Source organism: Anolis sagrei, chromosome 6 (genome assembly GCF_037176765.1).
Source record: "Anolis sagrei isolate rAnoSag1 chromosome 6, rAnoSag1.mat, whole genome shotgun sequence".
Lineage (NCBI taxonomy): Eukaryota > Metazoa > Chordata > Lepidosauria > Squamata > Dactyloidae > Anolis > Anolis sagrei.
The window spans coordinates 98,281,987-98,303,032 of NC_090026.1; the positions used below are offsets into that span (position 1 = coordinate 98,281,987).

At 36.3% G+C, this 21,046-nt stretch overlaps 1 protein-coding gene across 4 annotated transcripts in view; it reads left to right on the forward strand.

Moving 5' to 3' along the window:
* Nucleotides 1-21,046, forward strand: part of THSD7A (thrombospondin type 1 domain containing 7A) — a 309,711-nt gene that overhangs the window by 235,446 nt on the left and 53,219 nt on the right. For all 4 annotated transcript variants that reach the window (XM_067470281.1, XM_060782181.2, XM_067470280.1 and 1 more), the window contains 3 exons: nt 773-905; nt 9,405-9,508; nt 19,138-19,332. In XM_067470281.1, coding sequence (XP_067326382.1) covers nt 773-905; nt 9,405-9,508; nt 19,138-19,332 — 432 coding nt within the window. The remainder of the gene's footprint in view (nt 1-772; nt 906-9,404; nt 9,509-19,137; nt 19,333-21,046) is intronic.

The window sequence follows — 21,046 nt, forward strand, 5'->3', positions numbered from 1 at the left end:
AGATTGGTTTTAAGAATATAAAAAACTAGAAATCTATGGCCTTCCAGCTGTTGTTATACACCTATCTTTCCAGACTATTGATCATGATGACTCAATCCAGAAACATCTGGCAGGCCAGTTTGTCTCACTATTGTATGATTCTAAGAGTTTGTAGGATTTATACTAAGCACAGGAAAATCATCTATTGTCTACATTAAGAAAATGGTAGGGTACAGCTCAGTTAAAATAATATTGGCATTATGGATGAAAGACTTTGAAAATACATTGGGGTGGTTTACAAAATACTTGAACGTGAGATTTGAGATAGCAATAGGTATTTCTTAATATAACATGTGTTATATATGTGTTTAATTGCTGTTGATTTTATACTGTATTTAAGATGTTGGAAGCTACTTTGGATTCCTTTTTGGGAGCAAAGCAGGCTATACATAAAGATTTATTATTATTATTATTTATATCAGAGTGGTATGACATAAATCTCTGCATGTGGAATATGCATTGATTAGACTACACAGTTATTGTATTGAACAATACCATTGCACCACAGTTGAAAATACATATATGTGCTTTGATGTTTATCATTATGATTCTGTATGATATACTTACTAAATGTGATTTTTTTTATCCTTTCCAAATGATTTTAAAAAAATGTTAAACTTTGAAGCCTTGAATTTGAATCTTTTATGTAGTGTTTTCCTCTTGCTCGTTACTTTGATTTCAGTATTTTGGTCCTGCGTCTCAACTCAGGATACCTTTTTATTTTTGTTTACAGGGAGCACTTCAATTACAAAACAGTCTAGAAATCGTGTTATATTACAATTTCCTGCAAATAGTGGTCGTGACTGCCCTGATACTTTGTATGAAGAAAAGGATTGTGACTCTCCTCCTGTATGCTTGTTTTACAGGTGATGATATTCATGAATAATTTTTCCTTTATTTTGATATTTCACAATTACAGTTTGGAAAGAAAAAATATCTAATTTAACTTTTTTGCAAAATTGGTCAAACTATGCATTCAGAGAAATGTGAATTGTATACTATTATCACATTTTGGCCATGACAATGGGCTTTCCTCAGAACCGTTAACTCAACTGTCAGGTTTGCAGATTCATTCCATGTTTAAATCGTGAAATAAAATAGCTATAGTTTCAAGATATGGAGCTTAAGAAGAACACATATTGGAACAAACAGACATAAAATTTAAGAGGAACATCACTTTCAGGTACAGGTTAGACATTTATCTGGTTCTAGCCTGTGAGAGGCAAATAATTAGTTTGTTCCCATAGGACGAAAGTATACATTATTTTGAATTATAAAGTCTCTTACCTTTTGTCCACCAGATGTCATGAGTTCTCTGGTCCTTCTTTGGACATCAGCTTTTACACTACTATAGATCTTTTTCTTAGCAGCACAGTTGGTGTCTCTTTGCCATATTTGGAAGGCTTTCCTTTTCTTATTGATTAACTGTTGGGTCTCATTATCATTTTCCAGTCTTGATGTTACTTAATTTGGTATCCAATGGTTTCTTCACAGGCTGTAATGATAGAGTTCTTCAGTTTATAACAATGTTCATCAACATTTTCAGGGTGTTCCATGGGTAGATGATCCTTGAGTGTTGTTTGGAGAAAGGCTCATTTAGAGGCGTTTGAAGGGATTGAGTGGTCATTTTATGTCTTGTCTTTCTTCCTTGGAGAATGTGTTTGGGGGCAATCTTGATGACATCGTGGATCAAATTAACCTGTGGTCTGCCCAGCAGTCATCAGCACTTGTCATGGCTCTTCTGAGAAGCACATCATGGCGGTCTCTGGCACATATAATTACATAATCTAAGAGCTGCCAATACTTTGACCGGAGGTGCTTTGGCAGTATGGAAGTAATGCCAAGGCATACTAGCTCTGGGGAATAAAGTAATTGATCTCTTCTGCTCCTAAGTGTAAAATGCTTGTGTGGTAGCCACAATTATGAGTGACAAGTGGCATGTAAAACCACTTCACAATATAATCACAAATATGTTCTTATTTTACATATGTGCTCATAGAAATTGCCAACACTCAAGAGTTTTTTTTAATAGGTGCAGGGTCATTGTTCATGTCATGCATGGAAATTGAAAATTCCTGGATATAATCTCAGTTTAACCTTTATTTTTTAATCAGTTTCCACCCATCTCAATAGCTGCACTTGTTAAGGATGATAGGTGTTGTAGTCCAACACAACTGACAGGTATCCAGAAAGTCCATACTCCAAAGAGGAAGTGTCATCTTTCTTGGGGAGTTTTTGCAAATGAAAATAAACATAAGTAACAAAATAAAGCAAAAGTTTAAGGGGGTAAGAACACCCTTTTTCAGAAGTCCTGGTAAGGACTGATTATGCTCGGTGCACACAGATTACTCACAGCCTGTTGGAAGGAATGGCAGCTGGGGTTCTAATTGCCACATTTTTGTAAAAGTTTGTTGAATAAGTTATTTAAAGGCTCAGAGTTGCTACTCCTTGATAATCTGAGCTACTCAATCACATTCCCTCCCTTTGTAATGTAAATATTACATTAGAGAGTTGGGGGGGGGGGTCATTTCTAAAGTGTTTCCAAAACTAGACAGGGTCTGTATCAAAGCTATAATAAATTAACTGCTTTTTTGTTACTTTTAATTAAGTAATTAATTGTGCCAATGGGGAAACTTCAGGGGCACCTTTTCCCCGCATTGTTAGAGCTATTGGCATGAAATTTGTTACAATTATAGAATACGTGTACAACTCTTAGCCCATCAAGTTTCAGGACATTTCACTCATCCACGAAGTTTTGGGGAATTTTCAAAGTTTTTACAAACTTTTTTTTTTAAAAAAAAACCCTACAAGAGCTATCTCCTTGAATTTTCTATACAATAACACAAGATAATAGGGGATCATTCCCCCCAAGTTTCATACATCTACTGATTTTTGGGGATTTTTTAAAAAATCAACAAAACTTTTTTTTTTAAAAGCCAGAACAGCTATTTCGTTGAATGTCTCTTCATATTAACCAATAGAACTTCCATTCAGGGATTTCTTCCCAGACCAGGACTGATTTACTTAACTTGTATTGAAGTATCAGCCTGTCCTCTTTGCAGATTTAATAATTTATTGGAACTCTGGCTGCTGCTATGAGAGAAAAATTGCTCCCCTATTCTAATTGGAGCTTTCTGATGCTGAGCAGAATTCTGGGAAAGGTAGTTTAGGCCGGGCCTTTTGAATTCTCTGCTAATAGGGCTTGTTGCCTTCCCAAACTATATTCCCCAAAATTCTGTGTTCTCTCAGTCTCATTCCCAGCTCACTCAGCTTGTCCCGCCCTGCTATGGGTTGCTAATTAAAAATGAAGTTTTGCACACCCCTCGCAAATATAAAAGCCACTTTGAGTCTCTCTTGAGAGATAAATAGCAGAATATAAATACTACCACCACTATTACTACTACTATCACTACTAGTAGTAATAATAATAATAATAATATAAATAATGGCAGAACATACAGAGCTCCTGTAAAGCTTTCATTGTCATTATTACTATCAATACTAATATATTGTGGGAGAACTACTTTCAAGAACTATTGCGGTTGGAGTGCATGGGAGATTTTGATGGCTGTTGCTGTCTTTAGAGCAATGGAGTAGCAGAGAGTAGCCGAGCCACAAGGAGCTATCTGAGCTCTGACATTAATTCCTTCTCTCCATAATGGGATATTGCCTGGGTTTCACAAGCAATTTGTCATCTTAATTTAGCAATACAAAGGTGGCTTTGTTGAGATGGTAGCATGCTCCAACCACTTTCAAATGCCATGGTTAACCTCATATGCCAAGCATCTGTGAATCCATCATATTGTGTCAGCTAATATAATTCAGATCATAAGATTAGTAGGTGCCAGAGAGTACAGCCTGATCCATGGATCATCCTGGATTTTAATATGTGATGATAATGATTGGGTTTGGGAAGACCAGAAAATAAAATACTTCGATTTGTTTTGGAAAAGATCAGATGTGATCATATTAGTAATGGTAATGACAGTTCAATTGGCAGAAGGGCTACAGAACTCAAAGCTTACAATTCCCTTATCATAGAAAATTTTGACTCGAGATGTGGCCTACAATTGTCATTGGCCACACCTAACATTGTTAATGATAGAGGACTCCATACTAAAACATCCCATGGTCAAAATTCTGTGCCAACTATAACACATTGGGCTGAACACATCTAGTTTCATATGATATTAGAAGCTGGGCAGGGTTCAACCTATCCTGAGATTATCAGGAAATACAAAAGACTGCAATTTAGTTTAGGAAAGTAAACGTGGAAACCAGTGGGTTCAAATAAATGTGGGCACCTGTGGAAGACTAGGGGCCACATTAGTCTTTGAGGAAAATTTGTAAGGCTGCACCTGCTCCTAAAAATGGATCATAATAATTAAGGGTTTTGTCCACACATACACTTTCTATGGTACATGGCACATGTTTGGAGTCTTTCCTTTTGAACCCTGGGAGAGGTCCAGGGGTACTCCAAACATGGTGGATATGCCTTCTAACTCTTGGAGATCATTTTGGGCATTTCTAAGCAAAGCAAATTTTGACCCAGGGAGTGGTAGGGGCACTGGGGACCACCCACAGCCAATGGGACAGACTGTGCAAATCTGGGTTTGAGGGACTAATAGCCTGGATTATTACAAGGCAATGTCTTATGTTCCTATGACAGGTGAAATTAAAATGTATCTGCCAGGATCAAATATGTTGCAATGCACAACCAGTTTGGTAGCTTCTGGCAGCATGTACATTTGTGGGATGGAAGTTTAGAAGCACTTCACTCTTCTGGAAGAGCAGATTTGATGAAATTTTGGGTTTTGACTTCAGAATCTTTTCAGGCATCATAGCCACAAAAAAGCGACCAGTTTTGAAGTTCCTTGCCAAGACGTGCTAGATAGATTGGGATGAGTACAAATCACTTTCAGATGTGCTGTGAAAGAACCAAGTTGATTGCTAGCTGGCAGGATTTTCATTCCACTTAAATAAAGCTCCAGTTGAGAAAATTATTTCTCATATTAAATCAATATCTCTCAGAAAAGGGACCCTCTTCATTATCTTACCTTTACAATACAGATAAAGGTTATTCAGATAACATGTTTTCTTGATCCTCTGTCAGTGACATATCACTTAAAATCCATTAAGAAATTGCAGCATAGTTAATTGATGTAATTGTAGGGCTTGGGGCTGCCAAAAAGATGTGTGTGCATTTAAGAGAGAGAATTGGCAGTCTGAGTGTTGGGTGGAATCAGTAAAGAGTATTTCCTTCTTCCTGTAAATTTCTTTATTTTATTAGGTGCAGATATGTCAAATAGAAGAGGTAGCAGTTCAGTTTCCATTATGTTAACTGTAGAAACTAGGCATAAGGGAAGTATTTAACTATCGAGGGAACTGGTTAAGTAAGCTACTGATGTGGATAGGAATAAATATTTAGTGATGATCTTAGTTGGCTCTACTATTAGGCTTAATGGGACAGGCACCTCAGGGAGCAGATATTGGAAGTCATAAAAGAGTGCTTAGATGTCCATTTAATTTCTTTCTACATTTATATTGCCAGGGAAGAGATGCTATAGGTGTTTTTTGTACTCCAGGTGCCCAAACTATTTGGATGGCTTTCTGTACATTTTTGCTTGGTTAGAGGAAAGCATCCCAAAATATCTGTGTCATGATGAGCTATCTGTATCTCTGTTTAACATGTGTGTAGTTTTGAATGTGAGTTATTAGAGTTAATTGAAAACAATCAAGGTGGTTTTTCTTCATTTGTTTGTCATGTATTGATATTGTCAGAGTTGGAAGACCAAGTGTTAAAGATCTAACATTGCTAACTAGAACACTCTTTACTTGCATGAAGAATGGATTTGACACATCAAAGTATGACTATAGTGCTTCTCTCTTGAGAGTTAAAAAGAAATAGCTAGTTGGAGTTATAGTTCCATGCCTTCAGATAGTCAAGTCATTATTTACTAGTATTGTTGAATTTTTAAGCATTAGCTGGTTCTTTCCTGTTTCTCAAAAGCAACAAAATAGCTTTTATTTACTGATAAACAGAACATGTCAATGTTCTAAGTTTTTGACCTGCAGTTGAAAACATAGGGTGCCTCTACACTGTAGAATTAATAGAATTTAATACCATGCTGAGTGCCATGATTCAGTGCTATGGAATGCTGTGATTTGTAGTTTGGTGATGCAGCAGAACTCTTTGGCAGAGAAGTCTGAAGAATTCGTAAAATTACAACTCCCATGATTCTATCGCATTGAGCTATGGCCGTTAAAGTGATGTCAGACTGCATTAATTCTACAGCTTAGGTACACTCACACTCTTCTCCTACTTGTTTGGTTCCTTCAGCACCCAGAGTATGAGGCACACTTAAGCCGTAAGTTGAACACCATACTCTACTACCATTCAGTGAGACCAAACTACTATAGATAAAGTAGTTAAAACAGTAGACCACTAGAAGAATTAAGTTAACCTTTGTTAAGTTATGGTTGAAATGTGACTTGTTGATACTAATTTCGAGAGAGAGGGGGAAGGAATTAATTTCTAATTTCTTTTTATACAGTGCAGAAACAGATTTGCGCCAAGCAAGTCATATTTATAATTTGCTAAGAAGATAGTATAGCCATAGAGTGCACTAGAGTTTCAGTGTTGCAGCAAAAGCAATTGAATTATAGTGGCCATGCCTACAGTAATTTCACACAAACAATCTAGGTCTGTAGGGATGACTGACAGAACACAACAGAGGATAATAATCAGACTATATAGGTATTTCATTGTGGAGAGTTCCATGTATTATTCTCTAAATTGAATGTGAAAAAACACTGGCAGTATTAGAAATGCTGAATTATGTCACAAAATAGAAACTAGGTGAAATAATCTCACACAGTATTTTGTTTTGTTTTGTTAAAACTTTGAGCGAAACAGAGCATATAGTTTTGAGTAGCCTTTTGCAAGAAATGTTTATTTATGAGAGCTGCCCATAGGTATTTCAATACATGCACACAAAGCAATAAATAATTGAATGGGATAGGTGTCTGAATAATTCTGTAAGCATTTATTTGTCTAATTCAAATGTAGCTCCCGCACTATCTCTGTATCCAGAATTTCATTATTATTGTTTTTGCTGTTATTATTTTTGCTTGACCTGCATTATGTATATTGAAATGCAGACTTGCACAAGAACATGTAGCCATCCTTATAGTTGCCACCACAAGGAAGCATGATAGAAGGGCACTTTCACAAGAACAAATATAAAAATAATGATGGTAGGATACATGCAAATAATTATCTGATGTTAATGTTAAATTTTGTGTTACACAATTGGAGGTTAAAATTCCAAAATGCACTCTTCTTGGTAATTATAAGTGATAGCTGTGGATCTGTTTGCATGTAAATAGACTTTCCTAATATGGATCCCCAAATACTCTACAACTCCTATCATCACCTGTCATTGACTATGCTTGGAAATTATTCCATAGCAACTGTAGGTTAAAGTACAGCTCCAGGTTCTTAAAATTTTTTGCATGTTTATTTTTGTTTCATTAAAAACCATATAAAGAAGAAAAGAAAATGAAACACAACAAAAGGCAAGGAAAATTATAGTAGTCTAGCAATGACAGAATCTACGTATAGTCTTTCATGAAAGGCAGTCCCAGGTTCTAATTCTTAGTAAGATGATAATCCTGTGCTTTATTTATATTGGTTGGGAATTATTCAACATTCCAGAGGTTGTTGGATTGTGACTCTGAGCAGCCCTAGTGAACACAACCAATTTGGAGTTCAATAACTTCTTTAAAGCCAATTAATTCCCACTTCTGAGCTGTATCATTTTAGTCTCCAAACTGAACACACTTTCCATGGAAGAAAGGTCCTTGCACAATGAAAGCAAGATATTGGAAAGGAAATTACACTTCTTTAGTGAAAGAAAGTACAAGTATCCATCTTCCCCTGCAGTTTGAAAAGGTACAGCAAATATGCCATTGTTGTCCAAGACAAAAGTCAAGATGTTGTCCCCTCTGTTCCATTCACAGAAGCTAAGTGGGCTGAATGCCCAATCTTACTTTAAAAATGATGCCTGTATCATATACAGGAAATTAACCTCTGCCCTCCAAGAGGGTGGTGATACCTCAATGACAAATAGGGTCTTCAAATTATGCTTCATGCTTTCATAGAATTTCTCAACCTGGAGATTGGGACCCCTGGGGGGGGGGCGGTCATGAGGGGTTTCAGAGGGTCACCAAAGACCATCAGAAAACATATATTTTTAACCCCTTGGCAGAGAAGGCTGAAGATCTCTGTCCTTCTCTTCCTTTTTGGACACAGATGGCAAATCCTCCCATCAAAAGCCCTCCTCCTGCTGTGATTGGCTGGCCTCTCTGCCAAGGAGAGGGGTGTTTCTGACACTCCAAGTGAGGAAGGGAGAGCAGGCTTGCTTGGCGCATGGCAGGCAGCTTGGTGTTCATGTGTGGGTGAGGGAGAGAGTGTGAGGTTTGAGAGAGCTTCGTGCCAGCGGGCCCCTTCACTGTGCCAAGTTTTGGTCCAGATCTATTATTGTTTGAGTCCACTGTGCTCTCTGGATGTAAGTGAACTACAACTCCAAAACTCCAAAATACCAAACCTAGTATTTTCTGTTGGTTGTAGGATTTCTATGTGCAAAGTTTGGTTCAATTCCATCGTTGGTGGAGTTCAGAATGCTCTTTGCTTGTAGGTTAACTATAAATCCCAGCAACTACAACTACCAAATGACAAAATCAATCCTCCCCCCAACCCCACCAGTATTCAAATTTGGGCGTATCAGGTATTTGTGCCAAATTTGGTCCAGTGAATGAAAATATATCCTGCATATCAGATATTTACATTACAGTTCATAACAGTAGCAAAATTACAGTTATGAAGTAGCAACTAAAATAATTTTATGGTTAGGGGCAACGGCATTAGGAAGGTTGAGAAACACTGCCTTAGGGTGTACTGGAACCAGACTTCAGGGGCTACTAAGGGCCCACTGCATGCATTGTACAAAAGGCAACTGGGCATACTTCTTAGTTTAGGATACATCATTTAAATCCTGAATGCTTTTGACACATGAAGAATTGCAAATATTGAAAATGGAAATCCTGCAATAGGTGTCACTAAAAATTGAGATAAGACACCATATCCTGAAAAAAAAAATGTTAACAGCAGTCAAAATATCTAGATCTTTCCTTTAACTTTATGTAAATGAGTAATAGGTTTAGAATGAAGCAAGGGAACAGCAAGTGAAACAATATATTTAAAAGTACATAATAGTCTCAGTATTGTTATATTTGCACACTTGCTTAGCATAAGCTTTTTGAAATGCTCTGGCTTGTTTTCATGTAGTATTTTTTTCCTACAGATGGAAGACACACAAATGGCGCAGGTGTCAACTTGTACCATGGTATGTTCGTCAAGACAGTCCAGGTGCTCAGGAAACATGTGGTCCTGGTCTTCAAGCAAGAGGTTAGAATTAATTTAACTATGATTTATACTAACAGTCAGTTTCACTGTTCTCACCATAGGGAGACCTTGTGTTTTTTCATAGTGTCATGAACATTTCCTTGCCTCAGTTGTAAGGGCTACAGTTTCACTGCATTATCACAAAGAAGGTGCTAATACAAAGCAGTCTAGTTACAAGGATACTTTAGGTGGCCTTTTATTTATAGAACTGAAGCTAGTCATATAACATTTTCTTTCCAAGTTACATTTTTACCTTTTGTGTAACAGCAAGATTTTTATAGTCCTATTGAACAGTTCTCACTGGGGCAGTTAAACAGTTTATTATTGGTAGGTGAAATCTAACATGTATAATATAAAAACTTCACTAGATTTATTTGAGGCTAACTTCTGTTGTAAATTTTTGATCCTTGACAGGACTTGTATGATGAAGTTGAGTTGGAAAGTTCATAACTTCCACAGTTCAGAGATGTCTACTTTATTCTTGAAATGTCCTTTCTGAACCACTGTTGTCCCACATGCTGACATTATATCACCACTAAATTTAAGAGAGGGGGCACCCAGCACCATCTGATGTCACAAAATCATAGAGTTGGGTGAGACCACAAGGGCCATCCAATCCAACCCCCAACAGATGACCATTGAGCCTCTGCTTAAAAAGCTCAAGAGAAGGAGATTCCACCAGACGGGAAACTGCCAGTGTCTTGTGACATGGCACTTATGCTCATTGTAGTACTAACCAGTAGACAATCATCTCCAAGTGAAGTACTTCAAAAATTGTTAAGTTCAACCATGTCATAATGCCTTTGAGTCCTGTGTTTTCCACATGTTTACTTTCTGAGTAAATGAAGTTGCAATCCAGTTTTCAGATTTCTGGACCCTGAAATGCAAACCAATGAATTAAAAGAACAAGAAGGTGCCACTGTTAACCCTGGAGGACACTAACATTTTCCCAGCTATACTTGTTGCTGACATTAAGTCTGATTAACATCACAATACTAATGATGTCAGTGATGAAATTTGATGGAAATGGTTGACATACTGTAGTCTCATCCAACCTCTTTTTTGCATAGTATAAATACCTCCATGTGAGTATGTACCACATCAGCAGTATGCAAGCTCCATTCTTTTTGCATAGTATAAATACCTTCATGTGAGTATGTACCACAGCAGCAGTATGCAAGCTCCATTCCAACATTGTATAATATGTCAATAGCATGGTTCACAGCTGAAATTTGCAACAACAGTGAAAGGTATAGGCACACACCCATAATGATCAATGACAATATAAAGTATAGGGTTCATAACTACAGCATAAAGTGCAAAAAAGGCACAGGTGGGCATGCTGTCTGTGTAAGTCTACTTCCACTGTTATCAGACGAATACATCAATTCCAGAATGGCGATTTCTTGGCCCTACACGGATAACATGATTTACACATACTTATGTCCCCAAGAGAATTCTAGCCTGTCTTTCATATTTAGCCATGGTGCTGTTTATTTTGGCCTAGGTAGAAAGTGAGTAAAATTGAAAACGAAGAATTAAAAAACATGTATAAGACATTGCCCTTGTGCATTTGCAGACATAATGAGAACAAACTCGTGCCTTTCTTTTACAATTAAAGACTAATAAGTTTGCATTTTCCAGCTTTTTTTATCACACTGTGCTTGTGTGACTGCAAAAGTGCCAGCATGAATCAGAAAATTAGCAAAGTGATTCATCCTCCAAGACAGCTCTGATTCTAGCTGTCCTGGATAATTGAGCCTTTATTTCAAATCATATCAGTGTAAGTTAATATGTCACAATTGTAGACTGAGGCAAATTTCCTTTTAGTTTTGTCAAGAATGTTTTTCTTTTCAGTGTTTTCCTCTCCTATTCCCAGTTCCTTGTTTATATAATTGTATGTCCAGACAGTAAAATCAAACAATTTTTATTCAGTGCAAGTGAGAAAAACTGGCACCGCACCATGGGAAAAACTGTTCATTGGTAATCAGGAATATAGGATTAAACAACAATAAAAACATCCTTTGCAATGAATGCTCAAGAAGACCCTAAGAAATGCAGGTCACAAATAGGAATTGAAAATTCGGTTGTGTGAGCATCTCCATGGATTTCAACTTTGTTCAAATGGCTTAGCTCGGGTCTTCCAAATCTCATATCCCTAAAGCTATTTGCAGAAAACTATAAAATGGGTCATATCTAGTGATCTTATAAAAATGGTCTGAAATGACTTGGTTGAAATAAAGTCCAGTATCGTGCTGTGCATGTCTAGTTTTCCCTTGACAAAGCCATTCCACAGTATTTCATGCCTGACCTACAAAATCCTTGCTATTTTTGGTCAGGAACCTCTCTGGGGTAGAGATTGACAACTGTACCAGGCTCAGTTCCTCTGCTGATATCTTATGTAACCATGCAAAAGGGACTTGAACGCAAAGGTCACTCCACTTGAATTAAAAGGTTTCTTTCACTCTCTCTCTCTCATAATAGTGCAAATGTAGTACATAGTAGCCTTGGGAAAGTAGCACATATCTGCCTACCTCTCATCTTTAAACATCAAGAGGGTTTAGTTTACTGGAAACCTGCATGGCAGGGCAGAACAGCTGTGTTGGAACCATATTGCTTGCCTGTTTTTAGAGAATTTTACATATGGGGAAATGACTCCATATCATCTTAAGTTTGTAAAGAAGTCAAATGAAGATATATACAAATCAAGTAACACGTGTTCCTATAATTCCTTAACAGTGTGGGATTTCTCAGCTTGTAGAAGAACGTCTGGATAGGCTCTCCATTTGAGAATAATGTCTAACATATTAACTCTCAAGTTTCATGTAAACTGTTGCTAGAATAGTAGCTTTAGGGAAATAGTAGAATATACTGTTCTACAGGGGAACCTGTAGAATAGCATTTGGAAGTAACATATGAAGCTATGAAAGGAGGAAGAATCCATTAAACAAATCAAACAAAAGCTTTTTGTGTACTTCACTTTGGATACAGATGCCCTATTTAAACATAAAGTTAAGAACATCAATGTTTGGTGCTTTTCCAGGCTCTCCTGCTTTTAGTATCATAGACAGTATGGCTCTCAATAGATTTTTTTTTATATATATAAATTTTTATTAAAGTGTATTCATACAAATATATAGGTAAAAAGGGGAGAAAAAGGAGGGAAAGGGCGGGATTAGGTATGTCTAGGAGTGTTAGTGGGGTAGATTGGGTTAGATCAAGGAGTGAGAGGTTGGGTTGGGGAAAGAGGGGGCGGAAAGTATGGAGGATATCAAGGGAGGGAAGGGGATGGGGGGAGGTATGGAGGTAGGGGGGGGGTGAGGGGGTCTTTTGACTTCCATAATCTCCTTCTCTTCGGATTCCCTTTTCTTGTTTTCTTCCTTTTTCTGTCGAGTTCATTCTTCCTCCTTTTTTGTATCTTTCTTTTCTTGCTCTTCTATTAGGTATTCCTCATATGGCTTCCAATCTGTTCTTCTCATTGGTTTTCCATATGGATCTTTTATTGCGAACGTCAATTTGTCCATATCTTTGATTTCATTCATCTTGCTTATCCATTCCTCTTTTGTGGCCATTTCCTTCTGTTTCCATTTTTTTGCCAGAACTATTCTTGCAGCTGTAACACAATAGTTAAATAGAATGTCCTTATTTTGGTCTAGTTCCAATTCCTCGTCTGTTATTCCCAGTAGGAAATATTCCGGCTTCATGTATATCTTTGTTTTTAAGATCTTTTCGCATTCTTGATTTATCATTTTCCAGTATTTGCTGATCATAGGGCATGTCCACCAGGCGTGGTAGAACGTTCCGGTGTGGAGTTCACATTTCCAACACTTATTTCTTACCGTATTATACATCAAACCTAATTTTTGTGGGGTCATGTACCACCTATTAAACATCTTTAGCCAATTCTCTTGCATGTCAATCGAATAGGTATATTTGATCTTTTTTTTCCAAATTTCTTCCCATTCTTTGTATTGAATTTGTCTTCCTATATTTTTAGCCCATTTAATCATGCATTCTTTTATAGTTTCTCTTTCGGTTGCCCATTCTAATAATTTGTCATATATTATTGTTATATTTTTCTTCTTTTTTCTTAAAATTTGGTCCCAGATATCTTCCTTTATCATAAAGCCTATTTTTTTGTCTAGATTGTAATATTCTTTAAGTTGTAAATATTGAAACCATGATACGCTTGTAGACTTAACATTTATCTCCTCTCTCATCTTTAGTTGTAGTTCATTGTTTTCTTTCTTTAGAACATCTTTGTATGTTGGCCAATTGGTCCATCCCAGCAATCTTCTTTGTTTCGCTTCTAATGGTGATGCCCATAATGGAGTTTTAGAGTACATTCTAGTTTTGTATTTATTCCAAATTTTTATTAGCGCGGCTCTGATGAAATGATTATTAAAGTTTTTTTCTTTTGATGTTTGGTTATACCATAAATATGAATGCCACCCAAATCTGAGGTCAAATCCTTCTATTGTTAAAATTCTTTCCTTCTTCAATGAAATCCATTCTTTTACCCATGAGAGTCCACTAGCTTCATAATATAATTTTAAATCAGGTAAGCCCATTCCTCCTCTATTCCTTTGATCAATCATGTTTGTGTATTTGATCCTAGGTTTCTTCCCATTCCATATGAATTTTGAGATCTCTTTTTTCCAATTATCCAATAGTTTATTATTTCTAATTATGGGTATATTCTGGAAGAGGTATAGCATTTTTGGCAGGACATTCATTTTTATTGTTGCAATTTTCCCCAAAATTGATAAATTTAAGTGTTTCCAATTATTCAAATCTTTCTTTATTTCGGACCATTTAGCTTCATAGTTATTTTTTAGAAGTTGGGAGTTTTTAGCCGTTATCCAAATTCCTAGGTATTTCATTTTTGTGCAGGTTTGAACTCCTGACAAATCCTCCAATATCTTTTGCTTTTCCTTAGACATATTTTTTGTTAGTATCTTTGTCTTTCCCTTGTTCATTTTAAAACCTGCCACCCTTCCAAATTCTTCAATAACCTTCAGCCAATTTAGTATGTTTTCTTTTGGCTCTTCCATTATGCAGATCAAGTCGTCCGCATATGCCCTGTATTTATATTTTTGTCTACCAATATTCAGTCCCTGGAGATTTTCATTTCCTTTAATGTTTCTCAATAATATTTCCAATGACATAATGAAGATAAGGGGTGATAGGGGACACCCCTGTCTCGTGCCTCTCTTAATTGTTATTTCTTTAGATGGTATTCCATTCACCCAGATTGTCGCCTTTTGCTCGTTATATATTGCATTAATTGCATTTTGAAAATTATAGCCAATATCTAGTTCTTTGAATATAGTTTTAAAAAAGTTCCAATTTAAATTATCAAAAGCCTTCTCGGCATCAATTGTCATTAGAGCTAATTCTTTTTCGTGATGCGTCTCGTAGTATTCAATTACGTTCAATATATTTCTTATGTTTTCTTTTATGTATCGTTCTGGTAAAAAACCGACTTGATCTTCATCTATCCAATTCACCAAGAAGGTTTTGAGTCTTTCCCCTAATATGTATGTAAAAATTTTATAATCCAAATTAAGAAGCGATATGGGTCTATAATTTTTAATATTTGTTTCATCTGTATTTTCTTTATGTATGAGTGTTATATTTGCCTTTTTCCACGTCTCCGGGATGTTCTGATCTGTCATGATCTTATTCATCAGGGTTTTCAGATCTCAATAGATTTTGTGCAGCACTAGTAAGAATATTCTATTACATGTCTCATGTGTTTTTGTGGGCTGCCTATAGACATCCCATTGAATTCAATAGGAAGAGAATGCTGGTTTAGAAAAGCCTTTGGTCTGGTCCACAGGGTGGTTCTTTGATTACCTTTTGATACAAGAGATTGCCACGTGTAATATTTCACCATTCAGTCCTCCACATGATTAATAGTTTTTCAAAAGGAGATCAGTGCCTTAAAAGGAAGTCATGGAATTTAGGGAAGATATAGTATGATACCAATATACATGGTTTCATGTATCCATGATTTAACTTATTTATTTATTTTCACGTATCCATGATTTCACTTATTTATCTATGCCAGTCTCACCTTCTTCTCAGTACTTCCGTAATTCTTCCTAATTGAAAATAATAGAATGTGCTGTTCCTTACAGTTTCACATATCCATGCGAAGTCCAGAAATGTATCTCCAATGGATAGGGGGTTGTGTTCTTTGTCTTTGAGCATAAGAGAAACTGACAATGATAATGAATGAGGTTACTTAAATATGATTAAAGCCAAGTAGCATGTCTCATCTCAGAGACTTCATGCCATTTAATTCTGTGAGTTCACTGTAAATTGGAGATATCCTTCTTTTAGAGGTGATGTAATTTGGCAGTGTTTGCGCTAAGGATATATATATTTAAATGCACCCGAATGGCACTAATTTGCATATACAGAATGGACTTTGTACCAAATTATCCCCACAATAATCATTTATCAGTTATGGCCTCTCGTGGTATAGTTCAGAAAAAATGCAATCAGCACTAATTAGATCATTTTGTCTACAAAATCTGAAGTGCATTTTATTTCATATCACTCTTCTGGGAGACCCTAAATGTTAAATAAGGGAAGCATGTGTTAAGTGAACAGAGCCCCACACTAAATTTGATTATACTGGCAACTGTGTCTTTGTGTTTTATTGAAAGTGTTTCAGAATTATTTGTGCTTTATCCAGAATAATCACATTTCTTATCCTCATTGCTAATGCCTGTAATCAATTTGATGTAAGTGGATGTTCTTAATTATTAGTCTGGCAATGTGCGATAAGGTGCTCTGGGGTGGCCCTGGATGCCGCTTGCACATATAAAAAAGTACTGTGGGTTTGGCTGAAAGAACATAACTCTTAATTATATTTAGGATTCGTATGGGGAAGTGTTAACTATTCCATCTCTTCTTCCGCAGTAATGTCTGTCATCAAAATTCTCTTCTCCACACAAAGATTATTTTAGTGGACTTCTGTTTATAATTAGTATTTTATCATTGATAGACATTTTGATATCACTGGAAATTCATTGTGATCCAGACTGCTATGGTACTAACACACCAAGTAGACTTTATGATACTAGTTGTTTTTGAATTTTATTTGTATATGGGACCCAAAGTGGGTTACAGAGGATGGGAAGTGATTGGATTGTGTGTTCCTGCATAGCAGGAGATTGGATAAGATGGCCTTTGCAATCTCTTCAAACTCTGTGATTCTGTTCCTTTTTAATTCTACAATCTAAGTTAAAATGCAGTAGTAAAAATACATAGTACAAAATTTTATAAAGCATTAAACAGCCATTTCAATTAGAATATTAATTTGAAACCTTAAAAACACACAAGAGAGCAGAGCAGTGCCTGTATTTCCAAAACAAGTAGTATGTACTGAGCAATTGGTATAACAACATCGAGAGGCTATTCTGTTACACTGGCAGTGAATAGGATCTTGGTCATGGTAGATAAATTATTTTAGGACTATTGGTTTTTGAAAAATCATGTTTAATTGGGCATACAATTTTTACTGTTTGATTTTATGTCGAGTTATATATATATTTTGCTAGCGGCGACTGTCAATTTTTTAAAAATTACAAACTTGATTGTTGCTGCTTGTTGTATCTATCTAATGAATAGATGGTACTTCAAGTATTGCTGGATGGCAGCTCCCACTATTTCTCAGCATTGAATATAGTGGGAAAAGCTGAGAAAGTCAAGAATTATCAGTGGGACGATATCTCTCTCCCTCCTCTTACTATATAACAACCATTCCACGCCTTTCTCTATTTCTAATAATAATTGCTTATTGGACAGCTGACATATTCCTGAATAAAGATCATAGTCTTATAGGCTTTGTTATTCTTATAACTTACTGTTATAGATTTGTGCCTTGGAGGCAAAACTGTATATATCAGTTATAAATGTAGAAAGAGCAAGTACCATATGTGACTCTCGATTTGTATTGGTTAATGAAAGGTCCTCTGTGTGCCACTAAAAAGCCTTAAATATTTGTGTTTCACTTTTATTGAGTTGTTGTCTTGGTTATGTTGCTATATCAGGCCATTTTATATATGTCATTTTGTCATTTAGAAATACTCATGTCACATCTTTGGAGGTATATAGCATGGATGTAGCACCATATAACAAAAATCTTCAGCCACTTGGAGCAGGAGCTAGGCAGTTCCTTAAGGACTGCATTTCTTTAGTAGTAATTTGCCAATGCTGCATGACAGTAATGTGTGACACCAAAGTCACTCGGTTAAAATCATCTTCACCTCTACATTTTTTTTACTCATCCTTTTTTTCTCTCCCCCATACATTAATTCAATTTCACAGACATATACAGTATCCTTTCACTCCTCCTTCCAGTGCTTCATAGCGTATATTTACAAAGTTATCACTCCTCTCCCTCATATACAAATATGCAACACTTTCATATAAGTAACACATGTAAATGACAGATCTCTCTCTCTCTCTCTCTCTCTTATACGTCTTTCATACTTATACACACATACATTCACACAGGTGGCAACAACACAGATGTGTCAAGAAAATCTCCTCCTCCTCTGCTTTTCTCCTCTTCTCCTCTTTCTCCTCCTCTTCTTTCCCCTCCCTCTTCTCCTTTTCTTTCTCTCACCATTGTTGTTTATATCCTGCTTTTCCAGAAGATTGGGATCCATTACATTTTTCTGCTTGAGGCATGACTACAAATTGTATGCATATACATACCTTGCTTCAAAGTTCATAATACCCAAAGAAGCCAAGTTATGCTGACACCCATGGCAAAAAGTTTGTCAAACTCCTCTTGCTCTGTTAGGCAGTAAAACAACCAATTAAATCAATTAAATAACAATTTGCTGCCCTTCCATGGCAGTCCAGCTCTGTTCTCTGAGGCGGCTGCCTCATACTATCTTATGATAAGGTTTGCCCTGCTAGGAGAGATTCTGATATAGCCTGCCATGTGAAATTATCTTTTGATAGTAAATGAACTGTAAATCTCGGGAGACAATAGACTCTCTCCACTAAGAGCCTAACTTGTAGCTCTACAGGTATTTATTTCTCTTTCTGGTTGTAAGTTCCTTTATGTTGTTGTTTTTGGAAAGACCTTTTCTGCCCTGTGAAGGTTTAAGGTAGTATTAAGTCTACAGAGAATTTCCAGTATCTAGTATTCTAGCTTCCTGCTTTCGTAGGAAGGAAAAATACTTCTCAAGAGAAAATTTTGCTTATTTTCAGAGTGCATGAACATAATTATGGTGTATTTAGCACTAGGGCAGATCGATTCAAATCTCAGTAAACCTATTATTTATAGGTTTAGCTATACAAGGGTGTTAAATTATATAGGAAGATGGGATTTAATAATAGATGGTATTATTCCATCTTTTGTGTAATGGTTTGCATTGTATTTCTATACTATTCTGATTGCATGAATTGCTGACTGCAATTATGTGGGAGATGTGCAGTGTTTTGTATTTTCTCACATTTGAAAACAAATCTATGATGCCAGGGCTCCTCAGGGGAGCTGTATTATTCAACATACTACCTGGTGTGCTAAATCAAATACGGGTAGCAAGTGTACCAGAAGACCTACTAACTGGTTATAATTTCTTCTGTTTTTCTGCTTCCAGCTATTACTTGTCGAAAACAAGATGGTGGCCCAGCTGATATTGGTGAATGCCTTAAGTACGCAGGCTCCTTACCTCCTTTAACACAGCAATGTCAAATCCCTTGCCAGGATGACTGTCAGTTCACAAGCTGGTCAAAGTTCTCTTCTTGCAATGGAGACTGTGGAGCAGTCAGGACAAGAAAGCGCTTTCTTATTGGTAAGGGCTGGAAGATGACAAGAGAAATCCTTAGTTTGGTGCTGGTGCTGTTGCTTAGTGCTAGTAGTGAAATTTTACTGATAGGATTGGAAACAGATGATCATAAGCTATTGAAGTTCTATTTATTTCCCTGAGTCTACTCTGAATCTGACTGATCCCATCCCATAGAAGGGGTAGAATCCTGACAGTGAATTCTAAGACTTATCTCTTAGATCCATCCAAGGTCAATGGAATCTTAAACACAGGGTAAGTGGGTGTAGAATTGAGCTCTAACAAACCAAAACTCTCACCCCAAATTGAATAAGAAATATAAGCAATATGTCTCAAAAATGATACAGAAAAGCTTTCTCCTGAGTTTTTTTGTGTTGCTTATATTTGTGGATTTGCTATACATCTACACTTTTATACTCCAGTTCTGATGGATATTATTCTTGAGCTGAGAATAGGAAATTGCTCCTTCTAAGAGCCATAAGAAGAAGACATTTTCTTTTAAAACAAAGCACAAGGCTGAAGAGAAGGTCTGGTCAAATCCAGATTTATTTATTTTATTTAAAAAAGTAAGAAAAGTTAATTTTGTAGTAGGTGTGGCCGTTGGATGTCCCCAAGGCAAACCCCCAACCCTTCTCTAAAGTAATTGGACATATCCATATTCCAAAACAATACTGCCTGTGGCCTCAGACAATCAAAGAGTAGTATCAAAATATGTATCTGAGAATCTCTTCTAGGTCTCCATGGAGTGACACGTGGCAGTAAGCATTAGTGCTGCTCCATCAGTTCAGCCCTGATACATAGTGCAGTGACCTCAGAAGAAATAAAGTCTTTCCTTATAATTTATTGTAACAGCGTTTCAGTTACAGCCAACACAAGAAAAGGATTTATGCTCCATCTGCTGCGTACATGTAGATGATCAAAGTAATGCTTGCAATCTGCTAGGCAGTTGTAACAGAAGGGTTGGATATTTGTGACAATGAGTTGCAAGCCATCTTTCATGATTGTGGCTTTATTTGAACATTACCATTTGTACGGAACTTCCCAAATACAGATTTACAATCAGAAGGTAAAGAGATATTGAGAGCCACTTACAGGAGGAAAACTTCAGAAACATGGTTACATATCTTGAGTTGCAATGCCGTGTACAGTTTGTCTGCTTCAAACTGAACTAAATAAGATTTTAGAAATGAGTATGCATTGTTTTTGCAGAATGGTACAATTGAAAGTCTTGGATTTGAGTTTGAGCCAGTAGCTAGCTTTCCTTCTTTATTGATGAAATTCATCTGGATCATCATGGCAATGTCATAATTAGACAAAGGATTTGTACAAGTAGGAGTATTATTAATCCTGAGTGCTAGAATAAAGATTTTCTTGGAAATGTCTATATAATCTAAATTATAAAATTAGAGACATGTGGGGAATGAACTATTTATTTTTGACAGAGAGTTCTTTTTGCTCAGACTCTTGATTATTTTTTGTCCAAACAGAAATTGGTCTAAAAATATTCTATGCATTACCTCATTTGGCTCCCTTCCTCTTTGGGGAGAGTAATTATTCATGAGCCATTGGAAGAGTTCATAGTTTGAACAAAACAAAGAATTGCTCATGCTGTATTGACTGTCTCTGTAGTATGCTGTTAAACATTTTAATGACCCATTGTCTTTCTGTGATACATAACATCTCATAAAAATTGTATATTTCTAAGTAAAGGAAAACATTACAA